Source organism: Molothrus aeneus, chromosome 3 (genome assembly GCF_037042795.1).
Source record: "Molothrus aeneus isolate 106 chromosome 3, BPBGC_Maene_1.0, whole genome shotgun sequence".
Lineage (NCBI taxonomy): Eukaryota > Metazoa > Chordata > Aves > Passeriformes > Icteridae > Molothrus > Molothrus aeneus.
In genome coordinates this window covers 626373-640597 of record NC_089648.1, presented here as the reverse complement: position 1 = coordinate 640597, position 14225 = coordinate 626373, and the positions used below count along the sequence as shown (strand labels likewise).

The 14225-nt window shown below is 39.1% G+C and overlaps 1 protein-coding gene across 1 annotated transcript in view; it reads left to right on the top strand.

The window, feature by feature from the left end:
• SLX4IP (SLX4 interacting protein) overlaps positions 1-14225 on the top strand; it is a 69755-nt gene that overhangs the window by 28434 nt on the left and 27096 nt on the right. Inside the window, exons 4-5 of the mRNA XM_066545996.1 lie at positions 6000-6089; positions 9106-9229. Coding sequence (XP_066402093.1) covers positions 6000-6089; positions 9106-9229 — 214 coding nt within the window. The remainder of the gene's footprint in view (positions 1-5999; positions 6090-9105; positions 9230-14225) is intronic.

Below are 14225 nucleotides of genomic sequence, written 5' to 3'. Positions count from 1 at the left end.
GATTCAAAAAATACCATCGTTTTTAGAATAATACTTTACAACAAGAGGATGAAAGCAGCTTGTTGGAATCTCAAATTATCTTTTTATTATCTTGAGCAAATAGTGTGCTGCTATTTCTGTTTTTCTGGATCAGTCCTGACACAGGCAGGGACATGGTATATCCTTTCAAAATGATGGTGAGATTGCACTGTTACTTGGAGACTTAGCCCCAAGGAAAAACTTGCTTTTTGCAATTGTTTGAGCTCCAACTATATGACTCTTTTCAATATGTGGGCTACAAAACCTCCTACGGAATTGGGATCAGACCAGAACAGATTGACAACATAAATTAAGCTTAATTCTCTCATGCAATTTAGGCCTCTTTTTCAACATTGTACCTGATAGAGCAGTTCTCCGGGACCAGCTCAGATGTTTAGATTAAGTAATTACTGCTTAGCCTGGCTGTGGGTGATGAACTGAAGGCTCTGTTTGCACTGCAGCATTCTTACCTTGCTAGAAACATGCAGCTCCTTTCCCTCGGCAGGTATTGGGTTTTCTGAAGGAGTTGTCTTCGTTAATTTAGTTGAATCTGTTGATTTGGGTGAATTGCTCGCTGTTACGTGCCTTAACAACAGTGTGTTAGTCCTCAGTTTGAAAGTCTCCAGTATCATACACAGCTCCATCAGATCTGAAATTCCTTAGTGTTTTTTATGTTTTCCTAAGGGTTGAATCACTCACAAGTATTTCTTGTTTTCTTTTTCCCATCAGTTCTTAAGTTTAATATCCTGCCCATCTGCATCTGTTAAGAGTCTAAAATGCTGCCTTGATGTTGCATCCTAGTCTCATGAGTTGTCAGGCCACATTTATCAGAGGATTGTTCTAAAGGCTTGTTCTCTGCTTACACCTCTTTGCTTGACATGGGAATCTCTCAATGGGATCTTAATGTGCCTATAGCTTATTGATTGAATTTTCAGATAACTGCTTCTTCTCTTCCCCTAAAACACCAGAAAATTAAACACTCCTCCTTTCAGGAATTCCTCATACATAAACTGTTCTTCTAAAAAAAGCAAGCCAACCGCTTGTGAAAGATTACTTAGATATAATTTGTATGCAGGTTGTAAAAGGGGAATTTCCTCCCTGCTTTTGGAAAGTCTGACTGCATTTTAGATTGTCCAATTCCTGCTGAATCTGTATAATTTAGTGCAGCTATCTTTGAGGATAGATCTTCTATTTAGAACCATTATAGCATTGCTCTTGATCTGCTGCTCCCTTTTTACTGTTGCAGTGACCCCATAGATCTTTGAAAGCAGGGAATTGAAAAGATCTAGGTGATGTTAGCTGATGGCTATAATCCTTCTTTAATAAGAAGGATTTATTTGTTGAAACTGTTCTACAACTTCCGGATATAAATTGATGACCAAGTACAAGCTTTGTACAATTTCCAGAACCAAGCAGCTCTTATCCAGAAAAAAGGTCAAAAGTGGAATATGCCCCTTTTCCTCTCTGACATTTGCATCATATTACTTGAGCATTTTGAAGAGTGGACTTGTTACATGATTTCCTAGAGGGATGCTGCTTTTGGCTGCTTCTCTCATCTGTTCTGCTCTGCTGTTGCATCAGCTGTTGAGAAGTTTTTCTGTACTTGTCAATTGCTCTTGTTAGGTGAGTTCCTGATTAATCTGGTGACAGCAGAACTATTCACTGGTGACCTGTTAGTGCCTAAATCCCCCTCCCCCTGAAACAGAGTTAAGAGAAATATCTTGCTTTGAGCATTAACCAGGGAAACACTATTTTCATGCAACTTTCCTGCCTGGTGAAAAAAAAAAAAAGTATTATTTTTTCCCCCTTCTTCTCCCTCTGATTTGCCTTTTTTTTTTCCCTAGAAGGATGACACCACACCACCCTCCCAAAAAATACCACAACAAAAAACCCCTTGAGATTCTCGAGAAAAAAATGTGGAAAAATCATACACATATCAAATTGTAACTTTATCTACTTTAAAGAATGAGAAATATACAGTGTTAGCTGTCACCAAAATTCCTCTATCGTCTCATAGCCATCAGCAGTGGTGGTGGCATAAATCCCTATCCTAACTCCTGTGTTTATACAGGTTGAGGCATTTAAGTGTTGGAACAGTGTCCCTATGGTTTGAGAGACTGTGTATAACCTCAAATCATTGTGCTCCTAGACATGCTTGTAAATGAAAGTTAAATTAGTGTTGTATAATGGCAAATATGTCTTTTGTGCTGGATGCTCGCTATGCTGCCTCTTGCTATTGCTGTGTAAGAGGAAAAAGTCAAAATATTGCAAATCCTTGGTGCTAATATTATAAACAATAGGAAAACACATAATTTCTTTGGGATCAGAAAGATAAAGGAGGAGAGTAAACGTCTAATAAGCCTGGAAAATGTCATTTTTTTTATTATACAGTTGGCACAGTATAGACCAATGATTAATTGGTCATAATTAGACTCTATGCTGTAGATATTAGAACTCTCTTGACTCAGTGCAGAACACTTAGTGATTTTCAGAAAGAACTTAGGATGGAAAATATTCAAATTTTCGTCTTTATTTTAAGATATTTCACATAAGCTTATGTGTGGTTTATTTTATTTTTTCCCACAAAATCTCTTGGCTCTGCTTTTGCATTCTGGAGAGTGATGATATGTCCTATCAATTTTGTCACAATGCCAGAAAGGGCTTCCAGGGACATTTTTTGAGTGGTCGTTGGGATCAAGTCTATCTTTCTCTTCTTTTTTTTCAACTATAGATATCATCTAAGACTGGAGTAAAATTCTCTCTGTAACAACAGAGTAGCACAGTGCTCAGGGAAGAGGGAGCAGTAGAAATAAACAGTTCCTGTATGTTCATCACAGAGCAGTTTTGGAGTTTTGAGTGCGTGAGGGTTGCAGCCCAGCCGAACTCTCAGATGTTTCTGTTCCAGCTGAGCTTCAGTGAGTTCTGACCCTCTGGTCCACATCCATAATGACAGCAGTGGGGAGCCCTGAAATGTGTCCTGGGAGGCTGGCTCTGCACTCGTGTGTGCCGCAGTTTGGAGTGCTGTACTGAGGACAAGCCCACCGTGCTCATCCCCAGCATCCCAAGGACTCTCTGGTCATAAGGACGGCTTTGATGCTGCTCATGGGATGCACTTTATAGAAACAGGAGCATCCATCTAGAAGTCCACTGATTGTAGAAATGGGTATAGCAATAAAAAGTATTGATTTGGGTTTATTTACTCATTCTGGGTTTTGCAACAATAGTTCACCATCTAGCATGTGCTGCTTTCAAAGTTTCAGATGGTTATGGGCAGATGACTTTGCTTGAATGACCACTTTGTGTTGGATTTTGTTCTGTTTACGTTACATGTCTGGTTATATTTTCAATTTGTAGAGTCTATGAAGTGTTTGATGTATTTGTATAAACAATTTGATTTCTGAAAAGATGTTCTGAATTAAATGCCATTGCTGTACAACAATACACTAACAACATTCTGGGATCATTTAAAGCCCTTTGTTTAGTAACACAATGAATGTCATTCGACTGTTACAGTAAGAATGTGAACATTAAAAACAGCTTGTAAAAATGAAGAGTTTTTGAAACCTAGAATTATGGGGGATATCAACTTGGAGCATCTGCTTATGTCTTTAATTTTTGAGTGAAACGTTTTCCTATTGATTCTTGACAAATGTGTTTCCCATCAAATCAGGCATTCAAATTTCAGTTTTTACAATAACACCTCAAAAAACAATTTCAGTGCAAATTTTGAGATGGATGTTGAAAGCGTGAAATTAAAAGTTGCTGATCTTTTTGTTTGCCTCTCAGTTGTGGTACTTAGGAGCCACAAGTTGCATCTTGCAGCCACACTGACTGGAAACACTTAATTTCCACTAAAATAAAGCAAGTATTTTCATGGAATTGCATGTCATCAGAATAAAAACAAAACCAGAAACTTCTATAAGAGCATCAGATCTTCTAATATAAACTGAGTACCTTTTTCCTCCACTTGCCTCTGTTCCCTGCCATTGTTTGTATTGGCATTTATTGTGTACTTGTCCTTTGCTGCTGGAGCAGCCCAGGTGGTATTGAGCTGCTCAGTGTAAACGTGGTGCTCAGAGCTGTACCCTGTGAAGGCACAGGAAGCAGAAATGCAGGTGTAGCTCAGAATGCAGGGGAGTCTGCATGGGAGCTGTCACTCAGATCAGTCCAGCCCTTAACAAAAACAGGAGCTGGACAGGCTCGGGAGGGGCTGCGCTCGTGCTCTCTGACTCCCCCTTCTCCTCTTTGCTGTGCCAGTTGTGCTTCCCTGTGTCCTGGCCCAAAGCTGTTCCGATTGTGGGGCTAAGCTCTTGGCTTGTGGCTAGTGAAATATTTCCAGGTGTGCTGTCTACAAAGACGAGTGCTCCAAAGCTCAGAGGGATAGAAAGCTTCCATTGGGAAACCTTCACTGTTGCAAGGATTCATGTGCTATTTATATCTGTTTTTTTTCTTTGAAGCACTACAACTGTTTGGTGTGTTTGTAAAATTTTCAAGATAATTTTAACTGTTCCATTGTATAGTTTTGAATGTGGTTCGTTACTTTCTTTTTTTTTCCAATAGTTTCAAGATTGGCAACTGAGACAAACAGTGCCACTCAGAAGAAAATAATTACAAACATTGTCTCCTTGAAAAACAGGTCTATACTTTGTATCTGTATCTATGTATAAAGTTTTGTAGTTAATAGAAAATGATACCAGTTAACATGGAGCATTTGAAAATTGGAATTTTCTTGAGGTATCAACTACTTGTTTGTTGTTATTAGTGCTGAACCATGAATAATTTACTGGCTTTCACTTTATAATCTGCAGCGTCTGCTAATTTTGAAGTTCAGTAGTCAATTTAAAGTTTGCTGGAGCTGACTAATGATTCACAAGAGATTTTTGTGAGATATTTTGTCATCCACTTAAAGCTTGGAAAAGTCTGCTGTGGCAGCCATCTGGCAATTCTTGGTTCTCTGGAGGAAAGAGAAGCCTTTTGATACAATAGATCAAAGCATTCTGCTCTTTCAGTGACTGATACCTATAAGTAACTTAGAAGTTTCTCAAAGTTATTTCACAATGCCTGTCTCGTTTGCCAAACTTTTGTATTGTAGCCACAATACAATATTGGCCATGAATTACATTTTAATTATATTTTAATCATTATTTAGAAACTTCTGTTTGCAGTTGATTTACAGATCTGAGTGTTTATTAACCAAGAGATTTTATATTTAACAAATATGCTGTTATGATTAGTAAAATTAATGCTAAATCTTTTTGCTCTTAGTGCTAATGGTATAGGCAAGGGTACTCTCAGCAACTGTACTTGTGCTACAGCATAAGCCTGAGATATAGGTGCACCTATCAAGGAATTTCAGAAATAGCTGAGGTGTCTTGGCATGTAGCTGTATCATCCTAGTAACTGTAATAGGTGAGCCTTTTTATTGAACCATTCAAATACAGGTGACAGATGTGGCAAGTACTGGATATCCACTGGCAAGTCCTTCACACCTGCTGCTCTTTACATTAGGTAGCTTGGAGAAAGGAAAAGACTTCTAAGATGCTGAATTTTTAAGTACTTCATAAATTTAAAGCACCAACCAGGTAACTAATGTGGTGCCAGATTTTCAGAAATAGAATTATGTGAGTTTGGTGAAGGAATAGCTAATTTTTCACACATTAAAATTTGCTTGAAGTCAGATTTAAAAGAGGCATTTAGGTAGCAGAAGAAAATTCCACATACTTGTTCTTGTCATATGAACATTTCAGTGAGCTATCCAGGATAGGTCTGGTGCTCTTGTTCCTTGTTAAGTCCAAAAACAATGATAAATTTGTAATTCCATACTTGATAAACTTCCATGATTTAATGTTCTGCCTGCTGTAACTCTGAATGAGATACATGTGCTTACCTGATTGTTTATCTCCCTGTCTGCTCGACATGTGCTTCCTAGCAGCTACAGTTCAACATGTTTTTTCTTTTTTTCTCTTTTTTTTTTTTTCCAGTGTGGGAACTTTGCTGTCTTGGTGGATGTTCATATTTTGCCTCAAGGCTCCAGTAAAGACACCAGCTGGTTTTCAGATCATGAGAAAGAGGTACAACAAATATCAATTCTACTTCAAAAGTATATGGCTGCAGGGAAAAAGTTGGATTGCCTTGAACTGTTCAGGATTTTTTCAGTGTTAGGAGAATATTGTTAGTTATACCTAACCATCAGCGGTTGCCATGGGACCCCTAGGTCAGCTGTATGTGCTCTTTGGGTCACCAATGACCACTTGAAATTTGCTTTTTAATTTTTAAACTCTGTATGTGCACATTCATGCATGCATGTGTGCTGTGTGTATTCTTGTGACTTAACTTTTAATTTAAAAATACGTTTCTCATGAATGCTTGTAAATTATCCTGAGTGATACAATCCTGCCAGATTGTGGCAGCTATCATTTTGTTGGTGAAATACCTTCCTAATAATTGTTTCCTCATTCTGAGAAGTGTAAATGATGATGCATTTAGAGAGGGCAAGAAAACATAAATATTCAAGATAAACCGTAGTAGAACCGTTGCCTCTTACGAAAAGAAACCTCCATTATTTTGAAGTGTCATGTGTATATCGTGATGAAGTAGGGGGAAGTCAGCGAGCAGCAGAAGCCTGCCTGTGCCTTTGATGAGGCTGCAGGGAATCACAGAGGAGCTTGTGCTGCGTTGCTGGCGGGAGCTCTCCTGTGTGGAACGTGAGAAGCTCCTGCTGAAAGGGAAGGCAGGACGTGTTTGGGATGCCTGCGGACTTTCCCGCAGGTCTCCCTTACGGCGTTTTCAGCAGATAGCTTCCCCAATAATGCCATCATTAACTTGTCACTGCACAGGCCCCAGACATCCCAGAGTCGTACATTTCAATGGAATTGAAAGAAACAATGCGTTCGGATCCTGAGGGAGCAAAAGCACAGTATTTAGCAGCATGTGGTTCGTCTGATTTGTGCTTTATTAAGCAGAGGAATAAGAAAATAGGAAAAATTTCTTGGATTTCTTTTTTATGGCTAAATGAATGCTCATTACCTTTTCTGTTTTATAACAAGTTTTGCTCTCCTGGTTATCTGAGTTTTAAACGTTTTCAAAATGTATTTTGTAAGACTGCCAAAACAAAAGAGATGAATTTCAGGAAATTAGCTCATGATTGATTTAATAAAGAGGCATGACAGGACAGCATTCGGTGCATTTCTATGACTGCATGTTTCAAGAGAAGTACAAAGGTTGCATATTTTCAGCAACTGAGAAGTGTGAGTCAAATAGCTTTGCAGTTCACTTCCTGAAAGTCCTATGCAGAATCTCTGTGTAAGTGAGGGGAGAAAAGGTCCTAAAGAAAGATTATTCCAATGTATTTTTTATGAGAGCTTTTACATGTTCATCCCAAGCAGTTTTCTGCATTTTTGTTGTTTCCAAACTCTGAAAAATGCTCGTGGCGGTGCAGCCCTCTCTGGCTGTCTGTGGGAAATGTGGATGTCTCTGTAACAAACAATTCCTGCTGATCCCTGCTTACCCTGGCTGGAAGCATCGGCTTGAGCTCAAGGACCCTGGTGATGCTGTCCCAGCGGCCCTTTGGCTGCTGCTGCTCGGAGCACGTGCTGTGGAGGGCAGGGTGGAACCACCCCATGCCCGAAGCACAGCCCTGCAGTGAGGGAATACAGCTGGGGGCTGGAATCAGCACCGTGGCACACTGCTGTGCCCAGCTGGGTGGGGAGGGCTCCTGGGATTGCTGTGGGATGCTGCAGTTTTCCCTTATTGCTGCCCTGCCAGTTTCCCTGCCCTTTCTTTCATACCCCTTTTCCCATGGAATGGCAAAGTCAAAGTTTTATCCTTGCTCTCTGAAGTCTGCATGGTTCTTTGTGGGGAGCCATTTAAATAACATTTCCATAAGGCTAACAAGTGAAATATGTTCCATGTAAATGAAGGAAGTGCAAGGTAATGTTTATTGCTGTGGAAGGAACCAAAGACACACCATGTTTCTGCTGCTTCTGCAACCTTCTCGTTGTAACTCCATGAAGGAATGTGTAATGGGAGCACTTTAATGAGTTAAACAGAGGGACAAGCAAATACAGAAATTTATAATTGTGCTCTACAAGCAGAAAGGAAAATGGATTTCTTACTGTAAAGGGAAAATACTGGTTGTGATTGACTAATGTATATGCCCTGCTTTCATTTAGATTTTGATTAAAAATTTGTTGTTCTGAGTACTTTCTACATTAATCAAAAGGAAATTTCAAGGCAAGATAGTTTAGATACTACTTGTATAATTTTTTCTATTACCCTAACACATTTTAGAGGTAAAATTATATTTTTGTGTGCCACAAAGTATCATTGCTGTGAGCACATAGTTATGAACAATGGAAAATGAGAATACTGAGGGAAAAGTCTCAGATATATGTGTGTGTGTGTATTAAGCCTAAAACTTATTCTGGTATTCAAGATTTTTACCTCAAGTGGTGGGTTTTTTTTCTGGCTAATTCTGGCAGAAGGTTTTGCTCTTCCTGAGTTGTATGTGGTTTTATTGTGCTTTGTTGAAGAACGTATGAAAGATATGAACAGTTATGTTTAGGAGCAGAAAAATCTAAATTAATTAGAGCAATTAAGTTGCTGTGACCTAATTTACTTGGTCTTATCCACTCCCTCCCCAAAAAAAAAAAAAAAATTGGTCAGAATTGGAGCAAAATATCTGTCATTGTTTATAAGGATTCTTAAACAGAAATAGTGTGGTGACAATTCCTGAGAGGATTTTTACTAAAATTTTGCTTAAATACCTAATGTTGTGATACATTTTTAACATGTATTTTTTCCTACTTTGCATGCATATGAAACTAATTTCTGGTTTTAAAAAGTTAGCATTGTAATATAATGTATTTCATCTGCCAAGTAAGAATTTCATAATCTACTTCCTCTTTTGTTCTTTAGAAAAATTGTTGGATTCCTCTCCTTGTTCCCATCCATTTCCTAATTCATGTGCTTCTCCTCAATGTTTTTCCTTTTAGTGGGAGAGGGGGTAATTTTGTATTGGTTTCTGCTGTGTGCCTCTGGGCATTTCTGTAAATTTAGATCAAACCAGGCCAGTGGTTTCTCTTTCAGGAGGTCTGCAAGCTGCTGGAAGAAGTTGTTGCTTCGAGAGTCAAACACTACTTGGAGGCACCTAAGCAGCGTGGTCAGTGGAAGCCCATGGAACAGGGATCATCTGGGCCTTTGTTTCTTACTGGTAAAAGAAATTATTTCACTTAGTATGCCATAAAGTGCCGTGGAAAATACTGTTCTTTGTATTTTCTGTGAGAAATATGCCATCAGCAAGGCCTGAAATAGTCAATGTTTTGGTCTGGAATTACTTCAGCTATGTTAGTGAAAAAATTAAGTGGATTTTAATTTTCTGTGTTGCTTAAAAATGAACATAATGCTGGTACTATTAGTCCAAGAGCCTATCATTAGAACTAAAAAAATTACTTATATAACCCTTGGTCCTGCAAAATTGGTTGATGTCTTCCTGGTTAGTTAAATCTCTTTTCCACTCACCCATTTAGTGTAGAATTTTTAAATACAGAAATAATATCTTTACTTCTCCTTTTACTTTTGGCAATCTGTTCAGTCTTAAAAAGTTGGTGTGATGCGATAGGTGACTTTGTTGTTTTACCAGTGCTACTGCAGGCCTGACAGCAGCACCCATGACCTTGGGAGTGTAGAGATTAAGAGCCTTCACCCATTTGGAACTCACTTTTTATGTGTGTGAGGATGATGAGGCCAGAAGGTGCCATTTCAGTACACCCTCATTTTAAACTGACAATCATGATCAGTGCAGCTTGGGCCTTACTGCTGGATCAGCTTTGGAGCTACATGGCTGCCAGTTCTTGTTTAACACCATTTCATTGTTAGCATAGTGTGGGGTTTACAGTTGATAGGCTCATCTGTTGGTCTTGGATCATACCAGCAATTTATCTTTAAATAGTTCTTAGGCAAAAAATTACTGGTGTTAGTTACTAGCCTGGAGCAGGTTATAAACTTGTCTCAGAAAAGCAGGGCTGCAGTAGTAAAGCTCTGTGCTGGCCATGCTTTGTCACATTTCCTTAAGTCCAGGAGAGATCTCTGCTGGAGAATGGCTTCTGCAATGCATGTGATTACATACATAGATCATCACTATGCTCATAGATTTTACAATTCAACGTGTATTAGATGAACAGTTCCAATTGGGAACAAGTTCTTTGCCTCTTAAGATGCTTACCATTGTTGAAAAAAAGTCTATTCCTATAGAATGCTGGTTGGTGGTTGTAGCTTTATGTGCTATTGTCAATAATAATGATAAAACTCAGGTTATATACTGTAGGGTTGGCTTCATATTGCAACATTTTAGGCATATATGGGAGCCAGGTTCCTCTGGCATGACAGGGTTTTTTTCCCACACCTCAAGAACACAATACCTCATAAGTAGGAGGAGCTTCAGGCCACTAAGGGATTTCCAAACCCTTTTCTTCCTTGCAAGTTGTTAACTACATTTTATCCCTTTAAAATATTACTGTTGTTTGTCAAGCACATGAACTTTGAGACCCCTGTACTTTTCTGGTTGTGAGTGAACGTTATAGGTGGTGGGATCAGAATTTCTAAGATCTGTTGGGGTTTTTGTGTTTTCTTTTATGAAGGGATGGTTTTTATTATTTATTTTTTAAAGTTTCCTGCCTTAGTAAAAAGTAGGTTTTGAAAAAATTATGATTTTATAAGGTTAAACTGCCAGACATAAGTTTTTTTTTTTATATATGTGGGTAGATACAACACTAGCTTCAGTGTGTTTGTTAGAATTTAGGGTCTTCTATTTTCTTTCACATCATGAACTTTTCAGTAAAAATACTGGTGTGCTGTCCCAGGGTTGGGAGCTGATCTTCTGCTTGACTCTTCCCCTTGTTTCCTGAAAATTAAAAACTTAGGGATATGCATTTGAGGAGGTCATCAGTAATATCAGTGACAGTGTTAGATTAAAGGATATTTACTTTGGATGAGGCAGAATGACTGTTCCATCAGTTTTCTGCAGTTAATCTCACCGTCATTAATTAACAATAAAGAACTAAAGGAAGAAAACAGGCTGTGATAACGAACACTCATGTTCAGCTTCACTTCCAAAGCCAACTCTTTCTTTTTCTCTCAGCCTGCTTTGCTCAAGGCTGTAATTTGTAAGAAAGGAGTGCTTTGTTCAAGCCCAAGAATCAAGTTTCTTCAAGTTCCCTTGGAGTCTGTTCTTACCTGGGAAGGAAATAACAGAATAGGTGGGTGTTCAGTGGGGCAAGGGGCCCTGTCTCTAAGGACTGACCCTTTGAGCTGAGCCAGGGGGCTGCAGCAGCTGCCTGTGGTGCTGTGCCTGCTCCTGGGACCCCAGCAGGGATCTCTGTTTGTGGCCTGCAGGGGAGGGCTCTGTGCTGTCACACAGGTGAGGTGCCACATGGCAGCACACAGATGGCTCTGTGCTGTCGGTGCCACACGGCAGCCCCTGCAGGCTGCCTGGGTTCTGTACCACACAGAGGAGTGCAGGAGCCCCGTGTGCTCCATGGAGGTGCTGCTTGCTGGGAAAAGGCTTCAGCTGCAGCTCCTGTTGCCTTTGGAGCTCAGGAGGAGTTTCTGAGTTCTTCAAGCTCTGTGTGGTTTCTTCTGCTCCAAGTTATTCAGGTGTGTGTGGAGTTGCACTGCTGTGAGCCCCCTGCTTTGTAAGGAGGTGTGTATCTATAGAGGGATCCTGCATGTGATTATTAATGGCTTGCTTACTCTTTCCAGTGTCCCACGTCAGCATTCCACCCCTGGCTGTAGCTGCATCTTTTCAAGTCAACTTTAACTAGTGGGCTGTACACACTGCAGGATGTATTCAACGTTTCTTGAAAAGAGAATTATTACACCTGTACTAATAAGATTTTAGACTACCTTTAATGTCGAGGCATGATGTATTAGGTTTCATTTCAGAACTAGAAGCCAAGCTACCTTAAGACTTGTTAAGTCCTCTACTTCCTCACTTCTATAACAATTTTGAAGAGAAAATTTTCACCTATCACAGCTTCTTTTTAGTAGTAACATTATATTATCTTTAATATTAGTATTACTTGACACTACCTTTCATTTTTTGTAACACTTAATGTAAATATCCATGCAAGTTACTTGTTAATTTACATTTCTTTTTCATTTGAGTTACACCCACACTGCAGTGTGTGGTGGGTCGCATACCAGCTCATTAGGAAATCTGTGGGTGTTACACACAGGACAAGAAAGAAAGAAGGAAAGAATGGAAAAATGAGAGAAAGTAGCCAAGACAAGCAAGTTCTTCCTATTCTTCCTTCTGTCTGAACAATTTCCACACCCTTCCCGAATGGCCAGTACAAACAATTCGCCAAAGTAAGCTTTAATTTAGTATTTGGACATGGGCTTAGGTATAAATTCTCTGATTCTTATGTTTAATTAATGTCCCAATGTGTTTGACTTAGGTTTATTTTATTTTTTTAAAGAGAAATTTAAAATAGGGTGGATTTTCAAAGGCTGAATTTTGCCTGCATCCAATCTGCATGGCCAGAATCACGCAAGAAGGGCATCAGCCAGGTATGACTTGTGATTGAATTATTTGAAGGTTCACGTTCCACAGAAAGTGTCTGGTTTTGATCAAGAGCAGTGAGAATTAAGGGGAGACTACAGAGGTCTGAGCAGAGGAATTAAATACAGGAGAAATGGCAAAGGGAGAACTGAAAACAATAAGGAAGAAGGTGAGGTTTACATGGGCGCAGAGGAAACAATAAGGAGAAGTGAAAAAAAAATGTGGCTGATAGAAATGTCAATATTACAAATGGAAGGAAGAAGGTATATTGTAAACTGACCTTCTTCCCCCTCTTGAGGGAGGAAAAAGTTAACTATGTTTTTCCTACAAGTAATTTTCAGACCTACTCTCATTCCTCCCTAGCATCCTTGCTGTTTTTCTTGGCTTGAGGGTGGGACATTTTTGCTCTGATTTCAGATCTTTTTATTGTACAGTCTCTTCTACAGTGAAAATAATTAGAGAGCATGCTGTCACATGGCACAGTGAGCTCCCAGCTTGATTTTATCTGCTTTCCCTGGGACTCTGTGTACTTTTTTATATATTTTTAACTTTCTTCTCTCATGAAATGGGGCTTGCTGTGATCATGTTTCCCGAGTCCATCTTTTCACCCAGTTGCTTTTCATAAATGTGACTGTATTTTATTAACAGGTAGACATCTCAGACTTGAAATTCTCAGACATTAACATGTGACAAGCTTACTAAAATGAGAAACTGGAAGAGGTACAATAGCTGTTATGAGTTGTTCAGCCTTACAAAGATCTGGAGTCAAAGTTCATGTCTTATTTAGTATAAAGAAAAACCCATAAGATGCCATTTCATAAGAAAATACATTTCTCTTGCTTATGAAACAATTTTTTTGGCTCCTGCAAGCACACAAAAAATATACAATAAATCATGATGGCAAATATTCCAAACTCTTTTGGCCTTGCATTTTAATTTGAACATTATGATGTTTTTAAGGGAAACACCCTTTTCAGACTGCCCCAGTTTGCTTTAGGAGTGTTCACTATTGCTGTAGGACATGAATTGTGGGAAATGCTTGTAGGGTATGTTCCACATTGTAATCCTGTAACAGCAAAGCTGATTTATTCCCCCCCTCCCAGCTGTTAACTCGCACTCCTCTGCTGTGAAACTGTTTGGTTGGGTCTGAACTAAAATCTTTTCACTGGCCTTGCTTGAACAGCAGCTTTACAGCATTTCAATGGGTGCTGCCATAGAGGTGTGGGGAGGAGTCTTCCCTATGACCTTTGAGATTTGGAGTTGCACATTGTAATATCTGTCTCTCAGAAGAATTACATTGCAGCTTCTCTGCAATGGACTCATTTGTGATTTGTGGCCAAGTCCTGCAGATCTGTGTGAACTTTAAACTTACATTCATCTGTCTGTGACAACAGAGCTCCCTGAAGTATGCAGTAACTTATGCAGTAACTTATGAACATGTTTTGATTAGTATCTTGTACCTAATATTTCCTGGTTTTGCTTTACATTACTTCCCTCGCCCCCACCCCTTATTTTTTACAGCCAGATAATGGGGAATAAGGGTATCTGTTTTTCACCAAAGCATTCTTCTTCTAGAAGGTCAAGGTTATATATCTGAATATATATATATGTCTGAATATATATACTTGCTTTTGTCATTTTGTTCTTT